We start from the raw sequence: 26,505 nt of genomic DNA on the forward strand, positions 1-26,505 counted from the left end.
TGTGTATAAGTCAGATGTTGCTGACAATGCATACACACATATGAGTAGGGATGTCACAATTAAAACATAATCTTCTAATCGCAGTTATTTGACATAATTGCAATTACTTTGTCATAATCGTCATAATCGTTTCCATGTTGAAACGTTTGTGTATTTTCAAACATTTTCAGAAATAGAGGAAATAGCAGATCTACAAGCTCACAGCGTGTTGCGATGCAACGCATTGTGAGCTTGTAATTCGGCTGTTTCCACTATCAATGTTCTTTTTTAAGTATAAAGTTGTCAAGTATGTCTTTGTATATTTAGGTTACGTGTCATATCTACCATGTGCAACTTCAAAGCCTAAAAGCCAAACAGAAATGTAATTGTCAACGACAAAAACACAATTAAATCGTTATTCGCAATTATTTGAGTGACAATTAATCGTCATGTAAAATGTCATAATCATGACAGCCCTAACAGTCATGTAAAATGTCATAATCATGACAGCCCTAACATGATGTACATGTCACAATGTCAGATGTTGCTGACAACGTTGCTGACAAATGCATATTTTCACATGTGGGATGTTATTGATAATGCACGTTGTGTCTGTCAAATGTCGGATGGTTTTATGACTGTTTGGGATTGAAGGACGTCGGGGGCAGTTAAAGGGGTTAACAGCGTTAGCTGGGTGATGCTGAGATGCGGGAGGGACGTCCAGCGGGGATGGCGGGCGGGCATTGAGGGGGGGAAGTGTTACCTGCTGTGCGTGAGGGAGGGAGTGGCCCAGGGCGGAGGGGCTAGTGGCCGGGAGGCCCACTCTCCTCCGCTCCTCCTCGAGCGCCCGGGTCAGCTGCTCAAACTGCACCTCCTGCTCCCTGACCGACTCCAGCAGAGCCGCAGCGCTCTCACACTGCTCCATACACACTACAACGGCCCCAGGGGGAGAGGGGTGCGGCGTTACACACCACACACACACAGAGAGCCTCGTATACGCGACAGCGCTAGGAGACGAGGGTTGTCTGGTATCATGTAACAGTACATGCAGAGGGGTGTCACATCAAATTCTTTGCCCTGGGGTACAAGGATTCACTCACGTTTTGTGCTTTAACTATTGAAAAATAGCAGATCTACAAGCTTGTAGATCGGCTATTTTTTGAAAAATCGTGAAAGTCTTTGAAAGTCTTTGAATGTTTCAAATCCTTCTAAGGTTTTTTTGAAAAGCCTATGTTTCTATGTCAGTGGTGCTCAAACCTTTTCATGTGAAGGACCCCCAAAATGATATGTATATGGCTACGGACCCTCATTTCAAAGTATTTAGTTCCAGGGACCCCCCGAGAAGCAAAGTTTTAGTTACAAATGTTCGCTTAAAAAGGTGCACACATTTTCACGACTTTTCAAAAATAGCAGATCTACAAGTTTGCAGCGCGACACTCGGTGCCGCGCTGTGAGCTTGCATATCTGCTATTTTTCAATAGCTAAAGTATAAAATATTCTAGTAACTCAGTCCCACTCCCCCCCCCCCCCCCCTTGTGACGCCCCTGAGTACATGCACACACACAGTACACAACAATCATAGTATATCTGACATCACGTCACTCTCGCGCACACACAGACATACACAATGATCGTGTGTCTGACATCACTCTCCCACACACAAGACACTTAAGACACCATTTCATACACAATGCACCATCTGACATCATACCCACACACACACAAAGCACTATACAAAGTATATAGCAGGAAGTAGGGCTTGGTCAATGCGGGAATTCTGTGGTCCGATACTCTTAACCGGGGAGGAATATTAACTATTTGACATATCTGCTGATGAAGATCTTCTTTGATGACCATTTCAGAGATTGATCACCGTTTGGCTCTCACAGGAAGGGAGGGTTACACCAATGGTAAATCTCTCCAATAAAACATAACTTGCAGTGTTTCCCCTAAATGCATTAAGGAGCGGCGGGCCGTCACCCCTTAGAATCCGGCCGCCGCTCTGTGATTTTTATTTTTTTATTTCTTATTTTATATATATATATGTTTTAATATACGGTAATTATTATTTGTTGCAGAGGAATTATTTTCACAACAACGTGACTCACGTTTAAAATATGGTTGTTCTCTCGGTTAGCTACGGTTGGAAGTAGATTATAGCGCTCCTCTGGTACACTCATTGGATGGAGAAACAGCTGCGCACCGAGTATAAACCCACTCGTCGCGTCGCCAAGCATAGGCACTGTTGTAGAACAGGAAAAGTTTACTTGTTGTCCCATTCATCATTACAGCTTAGCTGTACATTTCTCAAGATTCATTTAAAAACGTATTGATTTTAGAGTGGTGTAGTTTGTTGTTGTCTGTGGCTACATGTGCAGTTTATGTCTTAGTCTGACTGTTAGCACGCAAACTAGCCTACAGTGTGTGGAGAAAATAACAACATGCAGTTGCCAGGTCTGATAATATAAGCCATGTTGGTCTAGGTTGGATGAAATACCATGCAGTGTTGCCAGGTCTGATTATGATAAGCCATTTTGGGCTTTTATTTCTATAAAGTTGCTTGTAAATGATGGTGGTTGCTTGTGAGCTTGTTGATCGGCTATAGTATGAGGGATGGCCCGCCAGGCTAATGAAAACTAGCTTGAAGTGTGTTCTCAAAAACAGCAGAGTTCAGATCTGCAGCTTCATCGTTGATGCAGACTGAATTCTAGCTCAAACAATGTTGCACGCCTTTGATTTTGATCATTATTTTTCCTCAAAAAAGGACAAGGTCTTGTATTCCAATTCAATAAACACCATGTCATGTCGATACTTCCATCATACATTAGAAGGGACAAGTGCCTGGTATAACAAATGCACACACCATGTATAAGAACGCCATTACACACACTGCACAGGTGATCCTTAATTCATGCAATGACAGATACACACCTTCACCTGTGGGCGTGGCTTTGGAGAAGAGGTCAGAGGTCACGCCAAGGGGTTGAGCTCTAGTCGCAGCGGCTCATGGGTAGAAGTTCACCAAACCACCAAACACAGAAAGAGGAGGAGGAGAGGAGGAGGGGGAGGGGGGGTCAACAGAACGGGGGAGGAACGAACTGCAGAGAGAAACAGAGAAAGATGAGGGGGGAAAGGAATGAGAAGAGTGAGAAAATCTCTTGTGGAGTCTGAAGACACTTCTGTTCGAAAAACGGCAACACGGTGAGAATACCATACAAACGTGTGAGCTCACCAAACGTGCGAGCTTGGCCGTGTTTGCACTATAGCCCCTTTTCAACTGCAGCTTTAGCGCCACACCACACCACACCGCACCACATAAAAATATCTACATTTTCCATTACACAAAAGTATCCCTATTGGTAAGAAACAAATTGACCCGTTTAACTGTGATTATAATACAATATAAATTTGTATTACAACTATCCTAAATTATAATACACTATAATGGATTATAACTGTGATTATAACACACTATAAAGTATTAATGTATTACTATGCTAATTATAATACACTATAATAGTGGTTATAGCACTGGACTAAATGAAAAGTCAGTGAGTGATCAGTCATTATGAAGCTCGGACCTACTCTGGATTGGATACTTTTAGTACCACATTTAGTACCACTTTCACATCACTCTACCCACGTCCTTGTAGTGGAAAACCTGGCACAAGTGGGCGGTGTGGTGTGGTGTTGGGCCAGTGGAAAAGGGGCTATATGAACACACACGGAAGCTCCAGCATCCAGACACGCCCTATATTTACTCAACATTTGGCCCTGCGTACAGTAGCTCAGCCGCAGGAGGCTGCAGTGGTATCTGGGCCAGGGAAAACACACCGTCAGCACGCAGAGAAACAGAGCGGTGTAGACAGAGAAAGACAACTCCCGTGAGCCATCTGTCCTCTCCTATCCACCAGCCCATCTCTATATTAACAACACAACCTCACCCCTTCTCCTTGAGCCTCTGGCTGGCTTCATAGCTTCTTTCTATAAGTCTTCATCTAGTCCAGGGGTCCGGGACCCCTAGGGGGTCCTCAGAGTTACTACAGGGGGTCCTCCAAATCTTTGAGTGATAGAAACCTTTTTTTATCCTTTTTTGTATGAACAACTTGAACCATAGCGTCCATTTTCAGAGAACTTTAGCCAAAAATAGCAGATCTACAGTGAGCTTGTAGATCGTCTATTTTTGGCAAAGAGGTTTGTAAAGTGGAAAAAAGAGCACACTAAGTACAGAGTGAAAGGGCAGGTTTAGTAACTATTGACGGTTCAAGTGGTTAAATATCTGAAAACAAACTAACATGAATCCAAAATACACTGATGATTGGGCTGTCAAAAGATTAAACTATATGGAATCTATGAACAGGTTGTGGGGGTCCCTGCTTCATCTCGCTCAAGAGGTCCTTGGCCTGAAAACGTTGAAAACCCCTGATCTAGTCTGTGTATGACTCTTTGTATTCTCTACCACATGTGCACTGAGAGAGACACATTGTTAAACCAAAGCCAAACAAGCCGAGACTCAAGACATCATGTAACTCCTTCATCTTATCTGCTGATAAACCCTGTGCCAAGGCCAGACACCGTGTCAGTCCTGCTTTTAACCACTTAAGCCCTATATACTTCGTGAGAAAAATAGACATGTTCACACAATCTTTGCTTGTGAGTTTGTACATCTGTTTTTGAATTTTCTTTAGAACAAAAATGGATTTGAAATTGTATGGACATTACATTTTTGAAAATGTCACATGCTCAAAACAGGGTTGCTCTGCCAGGGTTAAAGTGGATAAAACGTTATAAAGTGTGCCCATGCATGCACCACTACCACAGAAAACCACACACACACACACACACACACACACACACACACACACACACTTGCATGACCGGTTGGACAAGGCGAGGGGAGGGGCGCCAGTGTGGCTGAATTTCACTGAGCCCTTGTTTCTGTTTCTTTAAGCCCAATTCATACTTTGTCGCACACCAGTGTTGCTCACCCAAAATAGCTGACTTTCAAGCTAAAAACAATCCGTTATTTTTGGCAGGCGACAAGTCGTGCAATGAAGCAGCCTATAAATTAGACTTGTGTCTCTCACTCCGCAGCTGATGTGCACTTGCAAACATGGCTGCTTATAAAGAAAGAAAAAAGCAAGAAAGTAAGAAAGAAGAAAGAAAAAGAAAGACATTTGGCACTATAGGGCAGTGTTTCAACCACTGTGCCTGTGGACCTTTGGTGTGCCCCTGAGAAGGGTCAAGTGTGCCCCTTGAAACTGCTTGAAAGCCAGTATTGTATTTATCATTTTAAAAATGATTTAAACTAGTGAAAACAGCCGATCTACAAGCACACAACGCCTGGCGGTGCGAGGCGTTGTGCGCTTGTAGATCTGCTGTTTTCACTAGTGTTGCGCGACAGCCTTGTATGATGAAGCAGGGCTTTACTTTGCAAAGAAACATACACATTTGAAACTTGGAAATACATGGTTTCTTCCCGACAGTGACGATATTTACACCCCCGTAGTATGTTAGTATAGGGGATAGGGGTTTAGGCAACAAACAAGGACCTGCATTTACAGTTGTGGCACAGGTGTGTCCAAAAGTAAAGATGTTATCAATACAGCAGCAAAGCAAAGTGGAACAGAAGCATATTGAAATCGGGAGCTGGGGGAGGGGGAGGGGGGAGGCAAGGGGCAGGCAACTGACTCACAGTTTCACCTAATGGGTTGAACAAATGGAAGCGCAAGAGAGGCAGACAAACAGGTATGTGATGACATCATCCTATGCAAGCTGTGTACTACTATGCCCTTTAAGGCCACAGTGAAACTTGTAGCGGCCAATCGGCCATGTCTGCTCTTGTCTTCTAGTCTGTCTGGTGATGACTAATACATACACACACGGTGTCATGTGGGACATGCTGCTGTATCCCAAACTTAAGGCAAGGCAATGGTTACTTTAGTTAGGAAGATGATTCATTCATGGTGATGTTGTGGGAAAAAAGTGGGAGGGAGGGAGGGAGGTCGGGAGGGAGGGGTTGATGAGAAAATGAGTGACGTAAAAGCATGTCACAAGGAGTTCGGTTGGACAGGGGTCGGCTGAAAGAGGGTCACAGAGTGACCTCGCCTAACCAGGCTTTCCTGTGAAGGCCGGGATTCTATTCTAAATTAACAAGTCTGATCCAGTCTAGCCTACTGCATGCATATAGTCATTTGCACACATATACATGTATGCACCGTTTCTGTATCCGCTTTAGACCCAGATCATCAACATGCAAAGTGAACTGATCCCAGTCTAGTCACAGACGGACAAGTGAAAGGTGATGACATCACACTAGGGCATTAACGACTTGTGATTTTTGCAAGTCAACTCGACTCAGTAAAAGGTTGAGTTGAAGTCGACTTTATCGTTTATTGACGTCATCACATCACACACGACCCCTCAATTATTTTGGGGGGTCCCCAGACGATTAACTTAATGTGCAACATCGTTTTCTCACTCAACTGTAAAAAAAAAAAAAAAAAAAAAAAACATAACGTTTAAGTGTATAGACAGAGGGTATCTTCACATTTCTAAAGTGACAATTGAAGGACTTAATACCTCTAAAATGGCAAAAAATACCTCTAAAATGGCAAATTAAACATTGTCCAAATTGTCAAATATATTGAGGCAGAAATTGTGAAAATAGCCGATCTACATGCTCACATAGATCTGCTATTTTCACAATAGAAAGTATTATTTTTATTTATTTTTTCAACTTCAACTTTCGACTTTCTCTGGTGGGAGTCGACTTGTGTAATGACTTGTCGACTTTTTCGTTAATGCCCTAATGCAAAGTGAATTGATCCCAGTCTAGTCACAGACTGACAAGTGAAAGGTGATGACATCACACATACCAAATGCCCTCTACATACACAACTGCTGCGAAGCCCCTGGGAGCACAACCTCCAACCTAAGGAAAAACACAATCTGCTGTACTGTAACACACATGCCCTTATATGGTCAAAGCCGAGGCTACTGTTAATCACTAATAGAAGAAGAAAAGGGAGGGGGGGACAGAGAAAGAGGTTGACAAGCAAATAAACAGAAAATGGGGACAGATAGGCAATTAAAAAAACACATTGATGCAAGGAGCGAAGGAGGGGGGGGGGGCTTGCTGGAGGAGAGGATACAGAATAGATAAGGAAAGGAGTGTCGAATTAAAGATAAAAGCAAGATCTTGCATTCCTCGCATTGTCTCTGGCCAATTCACCACATCAGCCCACCCACTCATTCACTGGAATAGTCCTTCATGGGTTGCAATTATCAGTCTGCCTTCTGTATAAAATACTCTGTGGGGGCATCTCCCAAGGCAAACCTACTGGTGGTCACGCTGACCCAAATGCAAAGACACACACAGACTATACAATATCTCTCTCGCTCTCATCCATCATAACAAAATACAAACAACGTCTCTTTATCTTTGTCCTTCCTCTGACATGCAAAATAATTATAAGCGCAATCGACATTCCAAACACTATCTCATTTCGGTAATGAGCTCGGCTGTCATTGACACAGGGCTAACTATAAACTCTCAAGATGGATTATAAACAAATAGTGGGAGCTACTTCTTGGCCAGTGGCCTTGGGAATGATACTACGTATGTGTGTGCGAGCGCGTGTGCAAGCGTGTGTGTGTGTTTGTGTGTGGGTCTCCTTTCCGACATGTCTCCATTCCGACAATAACCCTATCTCTAACCCTTACCCTAAACTTAAACTCTATGGAAGTGTCGCCACTCCGACAATAAGAAGTCAATGTCGGAGTGGCGACATGTCGGAATGGAGAGCAGTCACCATGTGTGTGTGTGTGTGTGTGTAGAGGGAATTTGCAGCTGTCAGTCTGGGAGGCATCAGTAACAATGAGAAGTTTGTGCAAGTGAGCAAGTGTGAAAGGAGATGGATAGATAAATGGAGACTCTGCGTGGGAGAACACGCTTTTGTCCGCGTGCGCGCGCGTGTGTGTATAGGCTACTGCTCCTGACACTTGACCTGGGGCCTAACTGCTGTCCTACACTCGACTGCCTCTCTTGCAGTTGCTCATGTTTGCCCGTGATGCCTTTTCGGAAGTCAGCTGTGAGTTTCATTGAACAATGAAAACATGGCTACCGTCCCATTCTTGTTCCTTCCCCTTCCAGCCACTTCCTGAGTAACAGGATGTTATGGATTCTCCATCAGAGAAGAGTAACGTGACAGGAGGGCTGCCTCAGCCTACGAGGAACCCTTTTCCTCAACAGACTATACAGTGAATCATGAAAATACTCTGCTACTTCCCCGGTAGATATTTGGTAAATAGCCGATGGTTGAATCCCCCCACTGACAGAATGGTGGTGTGGTGAAAATCCCCTACCATGCGCTAATCATACCACCACAAACCACTTCCCCTTTAGCAATGCTCTTCTCAATCTATTACGTTCTGTTTTCTGAGAAATTCCCCATGGCTAAAACTTGTTTTTTCCATCACGCTATGTGACAAGGATTTGAGATTCATGCATCTAGGAGCATAAAGTGAATGACAAGGCCATGCTGCTGTTACATTGTTCCTATTGTGTGATTGTGATGACAAGGCATGGTCAAAAGGTCAAGTGGAGGGCCTCTGGGTCCATGACATACAAACACCTGGTCCAGCCCTGACACACCACGAGTCAGTGTGTTCTGTGACCATCTGATGCTGCACCAGTCAGTCAGCGTGACTCACTCACTATATCTGTCAGAGGAATCACGTCACAGACAATACAGTTCTTGTTGCATGTGTGATGAAACTGCTTGATGGAATGTGGGCCTGCACCTGCCGTCAGGAAAACCCCCACACATACACACAATGTACATCCCTTATGCATTTAGAGGTAATTGACACTGCTGTTAGTTCATAAGTCAGCGTAATGTCATTGGCACTAGTTTAAGCAGAGTGTGGCTTGTAATGAGATTGAGGCATTAACCCGCTAATCCACTTAGCTCCTAACAAACACATAGTTATGTGCGCACACACACACAGGCTTGCGCTAGATTTACCTACACAACTCAGAAGGGCACAGACAATTTCAGCCCGGTGCCCATAGCTTGGATCAACAATCAAACGCCCACTCCATCAGATAACTACCATGGAAGCCTTATACCAAACAAGTGTGTTTGCACTCAACTACACCGTTATTACTGGGAGCACCTGCAGGTTAACTACAGCTGCAGACTGATCCCTGACCTGACCTGCTGATTAACCCATTCGCTTTAACTATTGAAAAATAGCAGATATACAAGCTCACAGCGCGGCACCGAGTGCCGCGCTGCGAGCTTGTAGATCTGCTATTTTTGAAAAATCGTGAAAATTTGAATTTTGACCCGATTCTATAAGTGTCTTTTGAATCCGTCTAAGGTTTGTTGAAAAACCTATGTTTCTATGTCAGCAATCTGGCTATAGCCATCGTCAAAGAAACGGTCCTTTTCACTTAACTGGAGCTCAGTTAGCCTGTTCTTGAGAGACTACTATGTCAGTGGTTCTCAAACCTTTTCATGTGAAGGACCCCCAAAATGATATGTATTTGGCCACGGACCCCCATTTCAAAATATTTAGTTTCAGGGACCCCCCAAAGCAAAATTTGAGTTACAAACGTTCGCTTTGAAAATACATATATTCAAACATTTGCACAAATGTTCACGACTTTTTCAAAAATAGCAGATCTACAAGCTTGCAGCGCTGTGAGCTTGTATATCTGCTATTTTTCACTGGTAAAGCATTCAATAATTCTAGGCCTGTATGCAGATAGGCACACGACAAAGTTAGGTCCACATGAAAAGGGTACTGAACAACATAGGAGTTGAAGCCCGTGTTAAAATGCTCTTTTACAAGGGTAAAAGTAAGGGTTGAACTTGTTTATATTCAAACAGTGGTTGGTTGTCCCCACCCAGCCTTTTCCCAACTGAAACAAGTCCACACAAGACCCACCGAACGGGTTCACTGGGTGACAGACACAGCCTGCTGTGTGATAACACAACCTCCAGACCACCACCCTTAAATAAACTACAACACACACACACACACACACACACACACACACACACACACACACGTATTATCAGTTTGCCAAACATGTGCAAAGGTTTCCCATTACATAGGTTTACAGGACAGGACAACATTCATCTCGCCATGCCCTTACCTTACCTATAATAGCTGCAGTCTTGAATGAATGGGCTTGTCCTCTCTCTGATAACTCTCCAGGGAAAATCAAACTAAAAAAGAAAAAAGGGGGGAAAAAGTAAACAATAACTTGTATTAGTAGGCGAACTCAGAAAAAAAGACGATTTGTATGAGGGGGAAAAAAACAAGGGCCAGGGTCGGCTTATACAGTACTGTTATTGATTGATTGAATACTTTATTAGAAATTTGCATGGGGGAAAAGTACAGTACAGTAAAGTACACCGATAGATGGGGGAAAAGTACAGTACAGTAAAGTACACCGATACAAAGTCAACTAAAAGGGATCAAGACCACAAGAAAGCTTTTAGGCGTGTTTGCATTGGGCTCCCTTTGTACTCAAATCACACAACGTGGAGGACAGGAGTCAGGACTCCCTGCGATCATTTCAAACTTTGTGATGAGCCTCATCGCTGTTCGTTGGGGCTAGTATTTCCCTGACCCAGCGAAAATCAAACAGACAGTATATCGATTAGGTAACGCAAGCCAGTAATCCGGGGCAGACACACAGCAGCGATGAGCACAGTTGGCTTGTTAGACCAGCCACCACTACAACAACAAAATGTATGCAAAACACTAGAACCATAACGTTTGTTTACACGGTGTGACTGGCGATGTTAAAAGTTACTGCTCACATCAACAACACAACCGTTTCGGAAACCAAATCAACGCAATGGGACTGTGTTGCTTAGCAGCAGCCGTGGCGTTGACCTATTTTTAAAGTGGTTAGCTACAGTAGCATCACAATAACCCACATACTGAAAACACACTGCTGCTGCCGCCAGGCTAGCGTTAGCCTAGCCTTGGCACTGCCTGGGCAAAGCAGAGCCAGGCTAGCCCGAAGGGGGGCTAGTAGCTGGTTAGCCGTGTATCCAACTCCACCACGGCCATTCTCATTGACGTGGTTCTTTTCCTGTAAATGTGTTCTCTTGAGAGGGTAAAAATGAAACCAAATGGACCCGTTCGGTTCCATTTGGTTTCATTTCACGCTCTCAAGAGAACCTCGGGTGGCCGCAGACGTCGTTAGCATCGATGCTAACGCAGGTTAGCCTTTTGGGAGAAAAGTCGTGCCGTTTGGTCTGCTCCCGTTCTCGACGATGACCACTCCTTTTGCCAACGCTGCAGTGCGCCACTTATTAAACTACAGCCCGCTTTACAATCCGCCAAACCCTCCTTTATATCATGTCATAATGTACTCACCTGTTTTTCAACCTTCCCTCCTGGTCCTTCCTGCGTTTTAAAGCCCGTTTTTATTGTTCGTATTCCTCGCTTCTTCTTTCCCCCTCCTGACTGTGTTGTCCTGCGTTTCTCGGTCAGGCTCGTTAGGAGCGAGGAGGCATCACCATACAGTCTGCCGTCGACTGTTCTATCACAGAGAGGGCGGGATCAGGCGGAAAGTTACCGTAATGACGGCGCAACGCAAATTCCTCTTCTCTCATACAGGTGTGTCTCTAGTTGCGGGCAGCGGTGTGAAGTAACTGAGTACTTTTACTCAAGTACTTTACTTCAAGTACGATTTTGAGCTATTCATGTGAGTATTTCTAATTTACACAATTTAAAGCACCTTTACTTCCATTCCACTACATCTCAGATGATCCAAATGTTGTAATTTACTCCACTTCACTACATTTATTATTTGAACACTTTAGTTACCTAGACTTGCAGATATAAATGATTATATTATAAAACATATTTTTTTGTACTTTAAATTTAAGTAGGCCTACATTTTTATGCCAATACTTTCGTACTTTTTGTCAAGTACATTTTGAATTCTGGGCTTTTACTTGTAGAGTAGAATATTTCTATATTGCAGTATTGATACTTTTACTTGAGTAACATGTGAGTACTTTTTCCACCACATGGTCTCTAGAGGTGCGGGGAGGCCATTCTCAGCGATCAGCCAGCACAACAAAGACTGTCAGCTGGAGTATGAAACGCCTTTTATCGTGAGATAATGGCCTATATTTATTGATAAACCATTATTTAACATTGATTGATGGCGCATGTATTCATTCATTTAGCCTACTTGTTCAGAATGATATAGGTCTATAGATAGTAAAAATTAAATAATAGGCCTATTTACTTTATATTCTTATTTAGGCCTACCCTGGTTGGTTCTTTAGCTTACCTCTGCTGTTTTACTCTCACTGCTGCTATATGACACACTCCATACAATGGCATACATCAAACTTTGTGGGGAAATAAAGGTCATATCCCCGTTCTTATTTTTTTTTTTTTTTTCCTATTGTTGTTTTATTGTATTGTAACTGTGATATGGATCTCCCTGGGCCTGAATTAAAATTGAATTGAATTAACCTAGTGAAGACTGTTTCCAATTCAATTTCACTGGATTAAATAGATGAATGAATTTGGCATGTGTGTAGGCCTAGCCTACACCGTCGCCCTCCCCCAATTCACAAATAGCCAACGCCCGCCGTGATGTCAAATACATCGATTCATTGCTTGAGCGGGAATGATGAGAAACTTGGTGTAGCATTCACCACTATAATAACTCATGAGTCATGACATAGGCTACTGACCCACTGATGACCGTCCGTCACTCATAGGCTACTTGTGACTACATAACATTACATAACAGATACTGAGCTGTTTTGTTTATTTGCAGATTTTGCACTGTGACTGTCACATTCAACTTAGTAGGCCATCTGACTGAGACGATTGACCATATAATTTCTATGTAGGGTTTCGTTTCGGGTTTTATATTACAATGACATGAAATGTCATTATCTTATCATCTATTCTAAATAGTCAGTACGTTACTTTCAGTATCTGGGGGAAATACAAAAAACAAAGAGAACCCAGATAAACAATGGGGGGAGGAACAATGCCAGGAATTCCCCCAATTTCCTGAAGAGTCCCCTGCAATGTCTGAGAGTGAAGTCACACAGCTGTATCACAAAAGATCACCCGCCGTAGCAGAAGCAATGCTGCCCTCTAGAGCTCTTGAGGTGCATAGGCTACTGGAAAAGACTTCAGAGGGTGACCCATTTCATTGCACCTCAGTCCCTGTATGTTTTTATTTTTATTTATATGAAGTTATATTATAAATATTAACAAGTAGAAGGAACTCTAAAAGACAATTATTGCAAATGTGAAAGAATACCTAGATTAAGAAGGGTACGGTAAAAAAAATTACACAATCGCATAATTATAAAAACACAGACTATGAAAGGACATGGATATAGAACAGCAAAAATTTCAGAATAATTATCTTATTCTGTTAAAAGAACACCACACTATTAGCCATAGCCTATATTTTCAATCCCACCAGACGTTCGGTGGCCAGGATGACAACATCAGAGGTTTTATCTGTATCTAGTAATCACTAATTATAGATAATAATCATGTGACAATCTTTAGATCTTTTTTGATGTTTTCCTCCTCTGTACATTTTACTGTGGAGAGTGTGGTTCAGCAATCCTGAAAACAATGTCAACACTGTCAGTGATTCAGTTTGTTACAGTTACTTGCAAAAATAGCAATTTTTCCAATAAGCCATTTTGCAACTGGACTTGGGTGACATCTAAGTTCAAGTAAAAAAGTTCCCCCCCCCCCCCCCCCCCCTAAAATATTACATATTGTTGTAACACATATTGCAATATTGAATGTACTGTGTTTAGGCTGTCTAAATGACAGCAAGTTAGTTCAAAAGGTAACAAGTCTTTTCGCCCTCTCGGCCGTTCGCCCTAATTTTTTCCACTGGTCTCGGTGAGGCTGTACTGTACTTAACTGTACAAAAGTACAATTTTGAGGTATTTTTCTTTTACTTTACCTGAGTATTTCCAATTTGCAATACTTTTACTTCGACTCCACTAAATCTCAGATCCAACTATTTTACTTTTACTCCACTACAATTATTTAAAAACATAGGTTTTAATGTTACATTTAACATTCCGCCGAATAGACACCCGGGGCGAACGGCCAGGAGGGCGAACGGCGTGGTATTCGTTCAAAATGCCGCTACCCACCTTCTGAATAGCACGATGTGAAGGTCAAGTGACTTCAAAGACTCTTCAGTGCTTGCCTGTACATTTCTGAATACATTTTAATCATAGCCGTACTTATTGGAGCAAATGGCCCAACATGATCCCATCTAAAATCAAAAGGTGATGTTTTTGCTTCTGTGGCATCTTGACTATGGAACTGTTGACATCAGGTTAACCCATTTAGGCCTAGAACTATTGAATGCTTTAACCAGTAAAAAAAAATAGCAGATCTACAAGCTCACAGCGTGGCACTCGGTGCCGCGCTGTGAGCTTGTAGATCTGCTATTTTTGAAAAAGTCATGAAAATTTGTGCAAATCTTTGAATATATGTATTTTCAAAGTGAACGTTTGTAACTCAAATTCTGCTTCTGGGGGGGGTCCCTGGAACTAAATATTTTGAGATGGGGGTCCATAAATATCATTTTGGGGGTCCTTCACATAAAAAGGTTTGAGAACCACTGACATAGTAGTCTCTCAAGAACAGACTGAGCTCCAGTTAAGTGAAAAGGACCTTTTCTTTGACGATGGCTGGCCAGATTGCTGACATAGAAACAGGTTTTTCAAAAAATCTTAGGATTCAAAAGACACTTATAGAATCGGGTCAAAATTCAATAATGTGTACCCGTTATGAATGGGTAAACTCAGTTCTGCATTTGTAACCACTAAACCCTATACTCTTCATCGTGCAATATAGTGAACATAGTCTACCTACACAACAAGCTCATGTTACATCATTTTAGCTCTTTTTGTATTTATCTTTTTATTGTTCGAACATTTTTGCCATAATGAAATGACCAAATAGGGACAACAGGTTGAAAGAAAACGTCTAACATACTTAAAAAAAAAAGCTTATCCCTGACTTTTCTTGTGTGTGATGTAATCTAAGAATATAATTCCTCTCTCTCTCTCTCTCAACCCAATACTGTCACGGCAGATAGCTGCCCAACTAGAGCCAGGTTCTGTTTTATGTTTCTCTGCATATTTTATTTATTTTGATTTGTGTTTTGTGCTGTCGTAATGACTTAGGAAGCCATTAAGCCAATGGTTTACATGGGTTCGGGCAGAGCAACTTATTTTGCCCCCTACAACTACACCATCATTCAGATTTCACAAACAAAGTGCTTAATAAAGTCTCACACCTGTCTAAATACGGTACAGCATTCTATAATTACCCGTATCCTCCGTTTTCTTTAATAAGAAGCCTTTTTATCCGATCAATGTCTGTTTATCTCAATGGGGTTGGTGCGCATGGGGAACGCCAGGAAATGCATGGGAAAACAGAAAGCGATCGGATAAAAAGGCTTCTTATTAAAGAACACGGAGGATACGGGTAATTATGGAATGCCGTACCGTATTTAGACAGGAGTGAGACTTTATTAAGCACTTTGTGAAATCTGAATGTTGGTGTAGTTGTAGGGGGCTAATTAAGTCACTCTGCCCAAACCCATGTAAACACGGGAACATGACGGTCGGGGCTTGGTCTCTACGACCATGCGTGAGCTATGATGGGCTAAAATCGCTTTGGGAAACCCAGCCATTATCTGATTGCATCCAATTTAAAACACTGGTGATTACCGACAAGGCTGCCATGGGGATGCCATCCCTTGGCCTATGGAGGATATTGTCCTACATGCTTTCCCATCGATCTCTTTCCCTGCCTTCCCTGTGACCAAACTGGCCAAAACTCCAGGTAGCTTAGACAAGACACTTCTCCATCCTAACTACAATTCAGTGGAATCCACTGCTGTCTGAAAACCCACCTCTTCAGACACCATCGAATTTCCTAGCATCTAATCTCTCTTCCTCCCTGTTGAATATAGATGTACAGTATGTTGTTTGCAGATGATGTTATTCAGGTAGATGCCAGGTTAGGTTTGATGTCTACCTGCTATCCTTTGTTGCACATACTACATAGTTTTTTCAACCACTTGCCAATGTTTTAAAATGAATATCAGCCCAAGCCTATCGGAAACTCAAACGCACGAGGTTCTTCACTAGTGAGGCTGACAGTAGAGCAAAATTCAACGTGACATAATATTTCTTGAACCATTTAACCACTGTCAGAGTTCAGAGTATCCCGTTGGTGGTGTGCGTGATCATGTGCCTGCGCAAGTTACTGGGGTTGTTAAAGCTGGCGCTGCACCGCGAGCAGGTATACGGTTTCTCCCCAGAATGAGTCCGCAGATGGATCTTCAGGCTTCCGTTCTGCGTGAAACGCCGGCCACACTGAGGACAAACATACGGTTTCTCTCCAGTATGTATTCGCATGTGGATGCTCAACGTAGTCTTGTTGACGAACGACTTGCCGCACAGGCCACAAATAACGGGTGACTCTCCCGTGTGGCTCGCTCGATGTACGATCAGGTCCTCGCGGCTGGAAAAACGCTCCCCGCAGAAGCTGCAGTCCAGGGATTTATTGGCGGCGTGAGGAAAGTTGAGGAGGTTCTGTTGTTGCTGGTGTTGGTACTGACCGATGTGACTGGGGTGACCCCCTTTATTGTCGACGGTCACTGTTGCGTTTATTGAAAGTATCTTTGCGGTGATTGTCTGGTTCAAGCGACTTCTTTCTAGTTGACCGTCTCTCGCTGGCCCCAGACTGTTGTCCTCTGTCCCTCTTATTGTGGGTCTCTCCGCAGCACCACCGCCACTAAAACTCAGGAGATTCTCATGGTTGATGGACTGATCAGACAGAGACGTAAGAGCCTGCAGCTCCGAGGCAGTGAAGAGCGTGTCGCTGTCCTCCACCAGAGGCCCCTCCCCTCGACCGTGGATGCTCACGATCCGCATCTCTTCACGCTGACCTGACATGAGGGAGGAGCCAGGAGCGCCTAAATCGGTGGTCCCCATGGCAACACCGCCGTGTATGCTGTGGTTCCCAAAGGCATCTTGATCTGAGACAAAGAAATGTTGCGTCATGGATCATGATTGTCAATAGGGCTGTCACAATTATTACATTATCGTCTAATCGCAATTATTTGACATAATCGCAATTATTTGACATGATCGCAATTATTTGACATAATCGCAATTATTTTGTGATAATTGTCATATTGTCATCTGAAGGCAGCAACCCATATGCATAAAGAATATAGGTTGCTGCCTTCAGGAAGGAGATACGGTGTTCCAGAATACAATAAGGTCAGACTAAAAAGGTCCTTTGTCCATCAATCGACTTTAAGGCTTAATCAGGAGTTTGGCCAGAGGTAGGCTTGGCGGTGGACATTGCTCTTGTCTATATTATCCTTATGTATGTAAACCTGTCTTGTTTTTGTTCCCTTGTGTCAAATGTTCGTATATATGTTTTGCATACATGGCTGCTGTGTCGCAAGACACATTTCAGTGTGAACTGACAATAAAGTACTATATCATATCATATCATATCATAATCGTTTACATGTTGAAAAAGTTTTATATATGTTCAAACAAAAAATTGTGGAAATAGCAGATCTACAAGCTCACAACGCGTCGCGATACGAGCGTTGTGAGCTTGTAGATCGGCTATTTCCACTATCAATGTTCTTTTTAAAGTGTGAAGTTGTCAAATATGTCCTTAATTTCCTTGTATATTTGGATTACAGGTATGTGTCATAACTGTCATGTGCAACTTCAAAGCCTACAAGCCAAACAGAAATGTAATTGTCAACGATAAAAACACATAATCGCAATTATTTGATACGATTAATCGTCATGTAAAATGTCATAATCGTGACAGCCCTAATTGTCAACATAACATCAGCTGCATATGTGTCCAATTCTACTGGTCTGGACTTTGGAGGCATTTTTTCTCACCTGCATCTTTCCTGCTTGCTCCAATGTCCTCTTCATCCTTAATCAAAATCACATCTGGTGCCTCGCCTGCAACAGACTGACACACACGCACAGAGTGCACAAGCAGAAAACCTGAACATCATGTGATCAAGATGTTTGCTGAACCACATATTTTATGCAATGTGTATGCTTTGCTTACCTCCACTCCCGTAGCAACACTGGAAGTCTCACTTTCTGAAGGAATTGTAATAGCAGCGTCATTTCCGACAACGTTTTGAGGCACTGGTGGCTGTACTGGAGCTAAGATTAGTGGAGGGAGAGCAAGATATGAGTTTGAGATCCAAGACCACCAGTAGTGGTAGTAGATATAAACCTGGGTTAGTAGTAGTAGTAGGCTACTAGTAATAACAATAATAACATGCATTTATAAAGCACCTTTCCAAAACAAGCTTCACAAAGTGTTTTACAAAATAAAATAACGTATGTGCAAAGTAAAAAGGCGTTAGAGATAATAAGAAACAAAACAATAAATTAGCATGGAAAGCTAAATAAGGTATTATGGAAGTCCTTTGGTTTAGCTGGGAATAATCTTATTCCATCATATAACCACAGCAGTGGTGGACAATACTGCAATATTTTCAAATGTATAAACGTCTTTTGAAAATAGCAGATTTACAAGCTTGTGAGCTTGTAGATCTGCTATTTTCAAATGGCCAAAGTGGGCTGAAGTGGTTAAGTGGTTAATCAAATAAATGTACTGGAGTAAAAGTACAATATCTACTGCAGAGTACTGTGTTCTATCCGCCTGTCATGCAATGTTATATGAGTGTAAATAAGCCGAAAAGCTGACTAGGATCTCCTTTTAGTTAACCTTGTACCAGTGAACTGAACTGTACTGTCATGAAACTGTACCTTTGGCTTTTCCTATGCAAACTTCTAATAAAGTCAATCAATCAATCAATTTGGATCCGAGTAATGGAGTAGAAGTAAAAGTACTGGAAATTGGACATACTCAAGTACAAATACCTCCAAATTGTAGACTCAAGTTAAAAAAGAAAACTTAAGTTACTTTACACCACTGTACCACAGCAGAGGCGTCAATTTGGGTATGGCAAGCTAGGGCAGCTGCCATACCTTGGCTACAGAGGGAAATAATATGTACTTTTCATCGTGCCTGCTGCTAAGGTATGGCAACATGACTGGTGTCTTGCGCGCGTGCAAGACCAGTCATGTTGCCATACCTTAGCTTTTTCTGAACTGACGCCACTGACTGTACCACGGAGGCTTTGATTGATTGATTGATTGACTGATTGAAGACTTCATTAGAAGTTTGCATAGGAAAAGGTACAGTTTCATGACGGTACAGTTCACTGCATGGTACAAGGTCTACTAAAAGGAGATCCTAGAAAAGACTAAGCTTATTTCCACAGGAAACCAAGTATCTCATATAAAAAAAGGCGTGTTACATGTTTATAACCCCCCACTCAAGGCCTTTTAAACAGTTATATCCTACACGCACGTGGCCACTTTGTCGCACAGACTTCTTCCATTTAACCGTTACCTGGCAGTTGTTTAAAGCGTGGTTTGGGGACGTTGGCTCCTCTCGCCAGGGAGAAGCGGCTGGGCGGCCGCGCTGTGTTGTTGCTGTTGTTCCTGGTCTGGAGCCGCAGGGAGAACAGCTCGCTCCTCATCACCTTCATCCTGCTCCTCAGCGCTTCGTTCTCTCTCAGGCTCTGGGAGATCTGGTTGCGCATGGCCGCCGAGCTCTCCGAGAACAGTTGGCTGATCTCGCCCACCGCCGCCTTCGCGAGCACGTCCATTATGGACAGCAGCTGAGTCTCCAGGGCGGTGGGAGACATGTTTGTTGTTGTCTCTTTTTTCTGGTGTTGTTGTTGAATTGTGTGTTGTAGAAAGAAACGCGATACAACACAGCCTAGGTTGGTCACCTCCCCGAAGAGGAGAAGACACACAATGGCCTTTCCGGTGACGTTTACCGTAATCCTTGGAAAGTGTTCGCACCTTATTTTTCTTTCTTTCTTTCTTTCTTTCTTTCTTTCTTTCTTTCTTTCTTTCTGAACATAATAACTGTCTGTCTGTCTGTCTGTCTGTCTGTCTGTCTGTCTGTCTGTCTGTCTGTCTGTCTGTCTGTCTGTCTGTCTGTCTGTCTAAACAACATTAATAATAAGAATAAGGAATAATATAATAAGGAATAAGAAGAAGAAATAAGGATGTCATAACTAGTCTAATTGGCAGAATGTGCTGTTTGGCTTTGATAGTAATTGTAACAAGAATAGACATGAGGTATATAATTAATCTAAATTTAGTCATTCTAAGCCATTATGTTATTTGAGATTGAAGCCAAGCAGTACATTCAAACAATTTGTGACTCAAAAAATAAGAAGGCTGAAAAAAATATTCTTTTGTGTTCACATTTTAATATTTTCGATTAGTAATTCCCACTTGCTATGATTTTTTTTTGTATTGATGTATTGATAACTTGTTGTTTGTTTTTGTGTTGTACTGTACTGTACTGTATTGTCTGTTTCGTATTGTCTTACCGGTATGTATGTCATGACGTTTTGAATAAAGATTTATATTAAAAAAACACATATAATAGAGGGTAGGCGTGTGACATCATTGTACACAGAAGTTATGCGGGAACGCCTACTGAGTGGCAAAAAAACAGTTAGCGGGAGTCAGTAGGAGTGAGGAGGAGTCAGGAGGGGTTTGCCAACAAGCGCTTGAGTGGCATATACCGGTATATGATGGCTTGAGTGTGATGATGCATACCCTCTATGAGATCACCGGCAGGTCGGGTTGGCTACCCGGGGTAATAATAATTTGGAAGTCAACCCCAGTGGGAATGGAATATGAACAATCTGACTTATACTTATTGATCACATGACTCTAGAGATAACGTGTGTGGATTGATGGATTATAAACTGTATAGGCTACAGTAGAAGGCCTTTTCTACATGGCCATAACAGGGCCCTCGTCACTCTTATAAGGCCCCTTTAGACTGTAAACAAGTCTCTACCGGTGCTTTCTTGACCCACAAATGCCTCACAACCTGTGTTTGCAAACCCACCTGACCGACCATGCCCACCTGCCATTCTGGGTAAACACACACGCACACACACACACACACACACACACACACACACACACACACGCGCGCGCGCGCGCGCACACACACACACACACACACACACCTTAAATCCAAAAGAAGTTGATGTTTTACTTGACTATATTGTCAGTTTTAATTTGATCATAAATCATCATTCATCATTACATGATAAATATTTTCATTCACATAGCATCACACAAGAAGTGGATAAAGATCTTTATGTGCTGAAAACAAACATACCCAACAAGTAGTGAACAGAAACAATCACAGCATATTAAACACACTACACTGTACAAATGATAGTGCACACGATCAGATTTCCCATCTAATTCCAACACAGTCTACATTAAAAGTATAGACTTGATGTGTTTCACTCACGTGCGGTGCTCAGAAACCAAAACACTCCTCTGGCACGGCAGTACCAAACTATAAGACTATAGTCTCTGAAGAAGCTTAATCAACAGCCTTTTAAAACTTTGGTCTTTTCATCTCTTTGTCTGTTGCCTTTATCAGGGACGTGCTGGGAAAAGCGGGACAACTCCCTAACGGCCGGTTCATTCCCGGCTGGTCCAGGCTGGCCATTAGGAAAAAATTTAAAGTAAAGTAAATCGTCACAGTCGGGCAGAAACCTCGTATCTCCAAGTTTCAAATTTGTAATTTCTTTCACAAAGCAAAGCCCTGCTTCATCAAGGCCGTCGCACAAAAGTAGTGAAAACAGCAGATCTACAAGCACGTGTGCTTGTAGATCGGCTGTTTTCACTAGTTTAAAGGATTTTTTAAATGATAACTACAAAACAAACGGTTTTGGACATACAAGGTTTCCACCCGACAACGACGAAATATAACTCATGTAATTGGCCCACTGGCTTGTCACTTGTCATGATCTGAAATGGCAAATCTTTGAGTAGCAGCAGCGCTATAGAGAGAGATCTCTCTCTAAAGCGCGCAATGAGGGCCTCTCTAACTCTTTTTCCCGGGCTGAATCAGGGGCCCATGCATGTCCCCGGCCTTTATTTTGTCTAGGCCTCTGCTCCAACGCACACTCCTCCGTCTCCCCCCTTTTGTTCGTTCGCTTCACCTGCTTGTATCGCAGCACTGCTTGATACGTCTCCCCCTCTCTCTGCCCCTGCATCCCCCTCCCCCTCCCTTCCTGGGCCATCCATCACGGCATCCTTGACAGCTTCTCCCTCCTCCTTCTGCGGCGATGCCTCCTCCTCTGCCTCCTGTGCCACCTCTTCTGCTTTCTTTTCCCCCTCCTCCTGTTCTTTATCCCTCCTCGCCTTCTCTATCTTGGAGAGGGACTGGAAGAGGGACCCGACGTAGGTGAAGACACACATGGGGTCGGGTCTGTTGCCCATCATGAGCATGTCTGGCACGTCAATAAGGGGGCAGCAGTCAGCCAGAGACCTGGAGAGAGATTTTGTTATAGATGAGAGAACAGGTGAGAATTGAGGGTACATGATGGGACCTTTAAAAAAAAAAGAGCCCCTTTTTGACTGCAGCTTTAGCACCACACCACACCACACTACACCACACCACACCGCACCACATAAAAATATCTACATTTTCCATTACATAAAAGTACCCCTGTCGGTAAGAAACAAATTGACCCTTTTGACTGTGATTATAATACAATATACATTTGTATTACAACTATCCTAAATTATAATAAACTATAATGGATTATAACTGTGATTATAATACACTATAAAGTATTAATGTATTACTATGATAATTATAATACACTATAATAGATTATAACAGTGATTATAACACAATTATCATGTATTACAACTATATCCTGGTCGTCTAAATGAAAAGTCAGTGTGTGATCAGTCATTATGAAGTGTTTGGCCCTGTTTGGAATAGCTCAGACCTACTCTAGATTGGATACTTTTTAGTACCACGTTTAGTACCACTTTCACACCACTCTACCCAGGTCCTTGTAGTGGAAAACCTGGCACAAGTGGGCGGTGTGGTGTGGGGTGGTGTGGTGTTGGGCCAGTGGAAAAGAAATCAAATGATTTCAGAATAACTGAGCAGGGGTGTCCCACCAAATTCTGGGCCCTGGGTACAAGGATTCACTGCGGGCCCCCCATTATGCCTTTTGTGCTTTAAGTATTGAAAAATAGCAGATATACAAGCTCACAGCGCGGCATGAGTGCCACGCTGCAAGCTTGTAGATCTGCTATGTTTGAAGAATCGTGAAAATGTGTGCAAGTCTTTGAATATTTCAAATCCTTCTAAGGTTTTCTGAAAAACCTATGTTTCTATGTCAGTGGTGCTCAAACCTTTTCATGTGAAGGACCCCCAATATGATATGTATTTGGCCGCGGACCCCCCATCTCAATATTTTTAGTTCGTGGGACCCCCCAGGAGCAAAATTTGAGTTACAAATATTCGCTTAAAAAAATACATAATTCAAAGATGTGCACACACATTTTCACGACTTTTCAAAAATAGCAGATCTACAAGCTCGCAGCGCGGCACTCGGTGCCGCGCTGTGAGCTTGTATATCTGCTATTTTTAAATAGCAGATAGGGACCTAAAATGATTTGGTTTCAGAGGAACCGAGTGAAGGAAAGAGAGCGTTGCATACTCTGCAGTACTGAAGGCCAGGGTGAAGTTCTTCTCCCTCTCCTCTGGTTTCAAGGTCGAGAAGTCAAAGGCATCAGGGAAAAAACGATGGATAAGGGCACAGAATGCCATCCCATCACACCAGGATGAGGAGAAGTTCTCTATGTTGACGCCCTAAGATTTAAGGACGAGAAATGAAAGATCTTAAGAGTCGAAGCAATACAATTATTTGAACACAAATCGTTTTGAATTCAGTAGATCCCAAGTTGTCAAAGTGACAACATGACACTGGACAGAATCACATTACTAATTCTAAAGTTCATTAAACACTCTCATTCAGATGAGAGTGAATCAGTACAGATACTGATCAAACAGATACAGGTTAAACATGGGAAGATTCTCATTCTACTACTCTGCCACCAAAATGTGGAATGCCCTGACCCCATCCCTCAAAAAATGTGGATCACTTGATTGATTTTATTGATTGATTTATTAAATATGTTTTAGAATAGTACAGGAAAGTACAGTTCAGATACAAGGTCTACTAAAAGGATTTAGACCACAAGAAAGCACAATGGCTTGTTTGCATTGGGGTCCCATTTGTACTCAATTCATGAAATTTCAAAACGGGCCTGAAAATCCATCTTCACAAGGGAAGGTGGAAGTTTTCCCTTGTACATAATAATAATGTTTTGTATTTATTTATATTACACAACAGAAACAAGTCCCCAGGTCCCCTTTGTGTTATCCTTTTAGCCTAAATGTCTGACTGTACCTTGTGCTGTTTTTATTTCTGACTAATAAAGTATTCAATCAATCAATCAATCAATCAACATGAGGTCAAACAGATAAAGGCCAATTAATTTCCCCCTTGGGATAATAAAGGTATCTATCTATCTATCCATCTATCCATCTATCCATCTATCCATCTATCCATCTATCCATCCATCCATCCATCCATCCATCCTAACAGGCCAAGCCTACAAACAAACACATGTAGATTTGTGGAACATATTGACCACTAAGGAATATGGCCCTGCTGGTCTCACCTCATATTTGCGTGTCTTGTTGCGGCACCAATCCAGTATCTTCTGTTTGATTGATGCTCCATTGGCCACAGCCATAGATGACCTCTGAAGTTTGAAGTTGCGGGGTAGTGGTGTCCTACAACGTAACAAATACTTCATGACTTCTCATGTAACCCCCATATTTAAACCACAATAACAGCTTTGTAAATATAATAATAAATCAAAAAGCAAAGTCCTAGTATAAAATGATGTCAACATGGTCCATTATGAACATACATGGGCAACAGGCAGCCCGGGGGCCACATGCGGCCCCCACCTTCACTTAATGTGGCAGAATACTGAATATATATAGATACATAAAGTTAACATGAGTATATAACTAAATGCATTTGAAATTAAATCAAAATCTTACATTTCAGGATTCCAATTCAAAAATGAAACAAATAATTCAGGATTCCAATTCAAAAGAAGCAAAAATAGCCGATCTGCGATGCGTTTTGAGCTTGTAGATCGGCTATTTTTGCTTCTGTTGTATAAGATACTAGAATGACAAAGTACGTAGGACATAGCAATATGCAATGTGGCCCTCTGGAGTGAAGGTAGAAATATATAGCCGGGGATCCAGTCATCAAAATTGGAGAGGACCTGTGATGTTCTGCCGCACTTTTTATTTCTGTTTTATCTATTAGTTTGGTCATTAAGGTCCACAGAATGAGAGGCCTGCTCTGCCGGAAACATCGCGAAAAAAAGTTATGGCCATTTGTATATTCACTGTCCCATTGACTCCACTAGAAATATTCAAAAAAGAAAAAGAATCTGCTTTAAGTAGCATGTGAGGGGTCAAACTAGGGGTTCTTCATGATTCTGAATCCATTGTAAGCATTTGTTTTGCATGAAAAACATTCCTTGGGCAAAATATGGCCCCGCAAAAACTGTGAAAAGTGGAAAAAAGTGATGACTCATCACTTTTCACAGATTCTGCGAGCCAATATTTTGCACAAGGAATGTTTTTCATGCAAAACAAATGCTTGCAATGGATTCAGAATGATGAAGAACCCCTAGTTTGACCCCTCACATGCTACTTAAAGCAGATTATTTTTCTTTTTTGAATATTTCGAGTGGAGTCAATGGGACAGTGAATATACAAATGGCCATAACTTTTTTTCGCGACGTTTCCGGCAGAGCAGGCCTCTCATTCTGTGGACCTTAATGACCAAACTAATAGATAAAACAGAAATAAAAAGTGCGGCAGAACATCACAGGTTCAACCCTATTCCTTGAGCTTTTGGGCATGTGGATCCCCGACTAATAGTGGCCCTCGCTATCATCAAAGTTGCCCACCCCTGATTATGTATGTTTTGACTTACTCTGGTGCGCCTTGATTGAACTTAGCAATGATGTCATTTCTAGTGGAAGCTCGAGCAGAGCGGGCAGAGGTCCTTGGCCGTGACACGGGTACAGAGGGGGACGGAGCATTTGTGCCAGTCTTTCTTTTCGTCTTCCCTTGCTTCTCTGGCTCCTTGCTCTTCCCCTTATCCTTCCCTTCTATACCTCCAGCACTCTCTTTTTCTTTGACCTGTTTTCTCTTGTTCTCCGCACTCTTTGACGATTTTGCCTTGGCGTCTTTCGCGTCGGCCTTTTGCTTCTCCTCTGCTTCACCCGTGTCTGACTTTTTCTCCCCTCTGCCCTCCTTCTCTTTGTCCTCCTCATTCAAGTCTGTTGGTTCTCCTTTGCCATTCTCAACCTCCCCTGTCTCTCTGCAATTTTTATCCTCTGCCTCTTCCATCTTCTCTCCCTCCGCCTCCTTCTCTCC

General features: G+C 42.4%; 2 protein-coding genes across 7 annotated transcripts in view; both read right to left on the reverse strand.

The window, feature by feature from the left end:
- The window catches only part of LOC308301574 (catenin delta-1-like), a 40,709-nt gene extending 29,220 nt beyond the window's left edge, over positions 1-11,489 (reverse strand). For 3 of the 6 annotated variants that reach the window (XM_080745598.1, XM_080745599.1, XM_080745596.1), the window contains exons 1-4: positions 11,386-11,489; positions 10,153-10,220; positions 2,911-3,077; positions 743-909 (exon numbers count right to left, since the gene is read on the reverse strand). In XM_080745598.1, the coding sequence (XP_080601724.1) occupies positions 743-904 (162 nt within the window). In that variant the 5' untranslated portion in view covers positions 905-909; positions 2,911-3,077; positions 10,153-10,220; positions 11,386-11,489. Of the gene's footprint in view, positions 1-742; positions 910-2,910; positions 3,078-10,147; positions 10,221-11,385 lie in introns of all 6 variants that reach the window. The other 3 variants (XM_080745597.1, XM_080745600.1, XM_080745601.1) reach the window with 3 other exon arrangements.
- On the reverse strand, positions 2,984-19,819 carry LOC308301973 (uncharacterized protein; the record flags this gene model as incomplete). Its single annotated transcript, XM_080746119.1, has 7 exons — positions 2,984-3,077; positions 3,762-3,793; positions 11,386-11,551; positions 16,351-17,083; positions 17,982-18,057; positions 18,160-18,260; positions 19,522-19,819. The coding sequence occupies 7 exons, from the start codon at positions 19,817-19,819 to the stop codon at positions 2,984-2,986; spliced, it is 1,500 nt and encodes a 499-aa protein (XP_080602245.1).
- Between the last annotated feature and the right edge of the window lie 6,686 nt (positions 19,820-26,505).

The sequence above is a fragment of the Nannobrachium achirus genome (assembly GCF_963921795.1).
Source record: "Nannobrachium achirus genome assembly, chromosome: 17".
In the NCBI taxonomy this organism is placed as follows: domain Eukaryota; kingdom Metazoa; phylum Chordata; class Actinopteri; order Myctophiformes; family Myctophidae; genus Nannobrachium; species Nannobrachium achirus.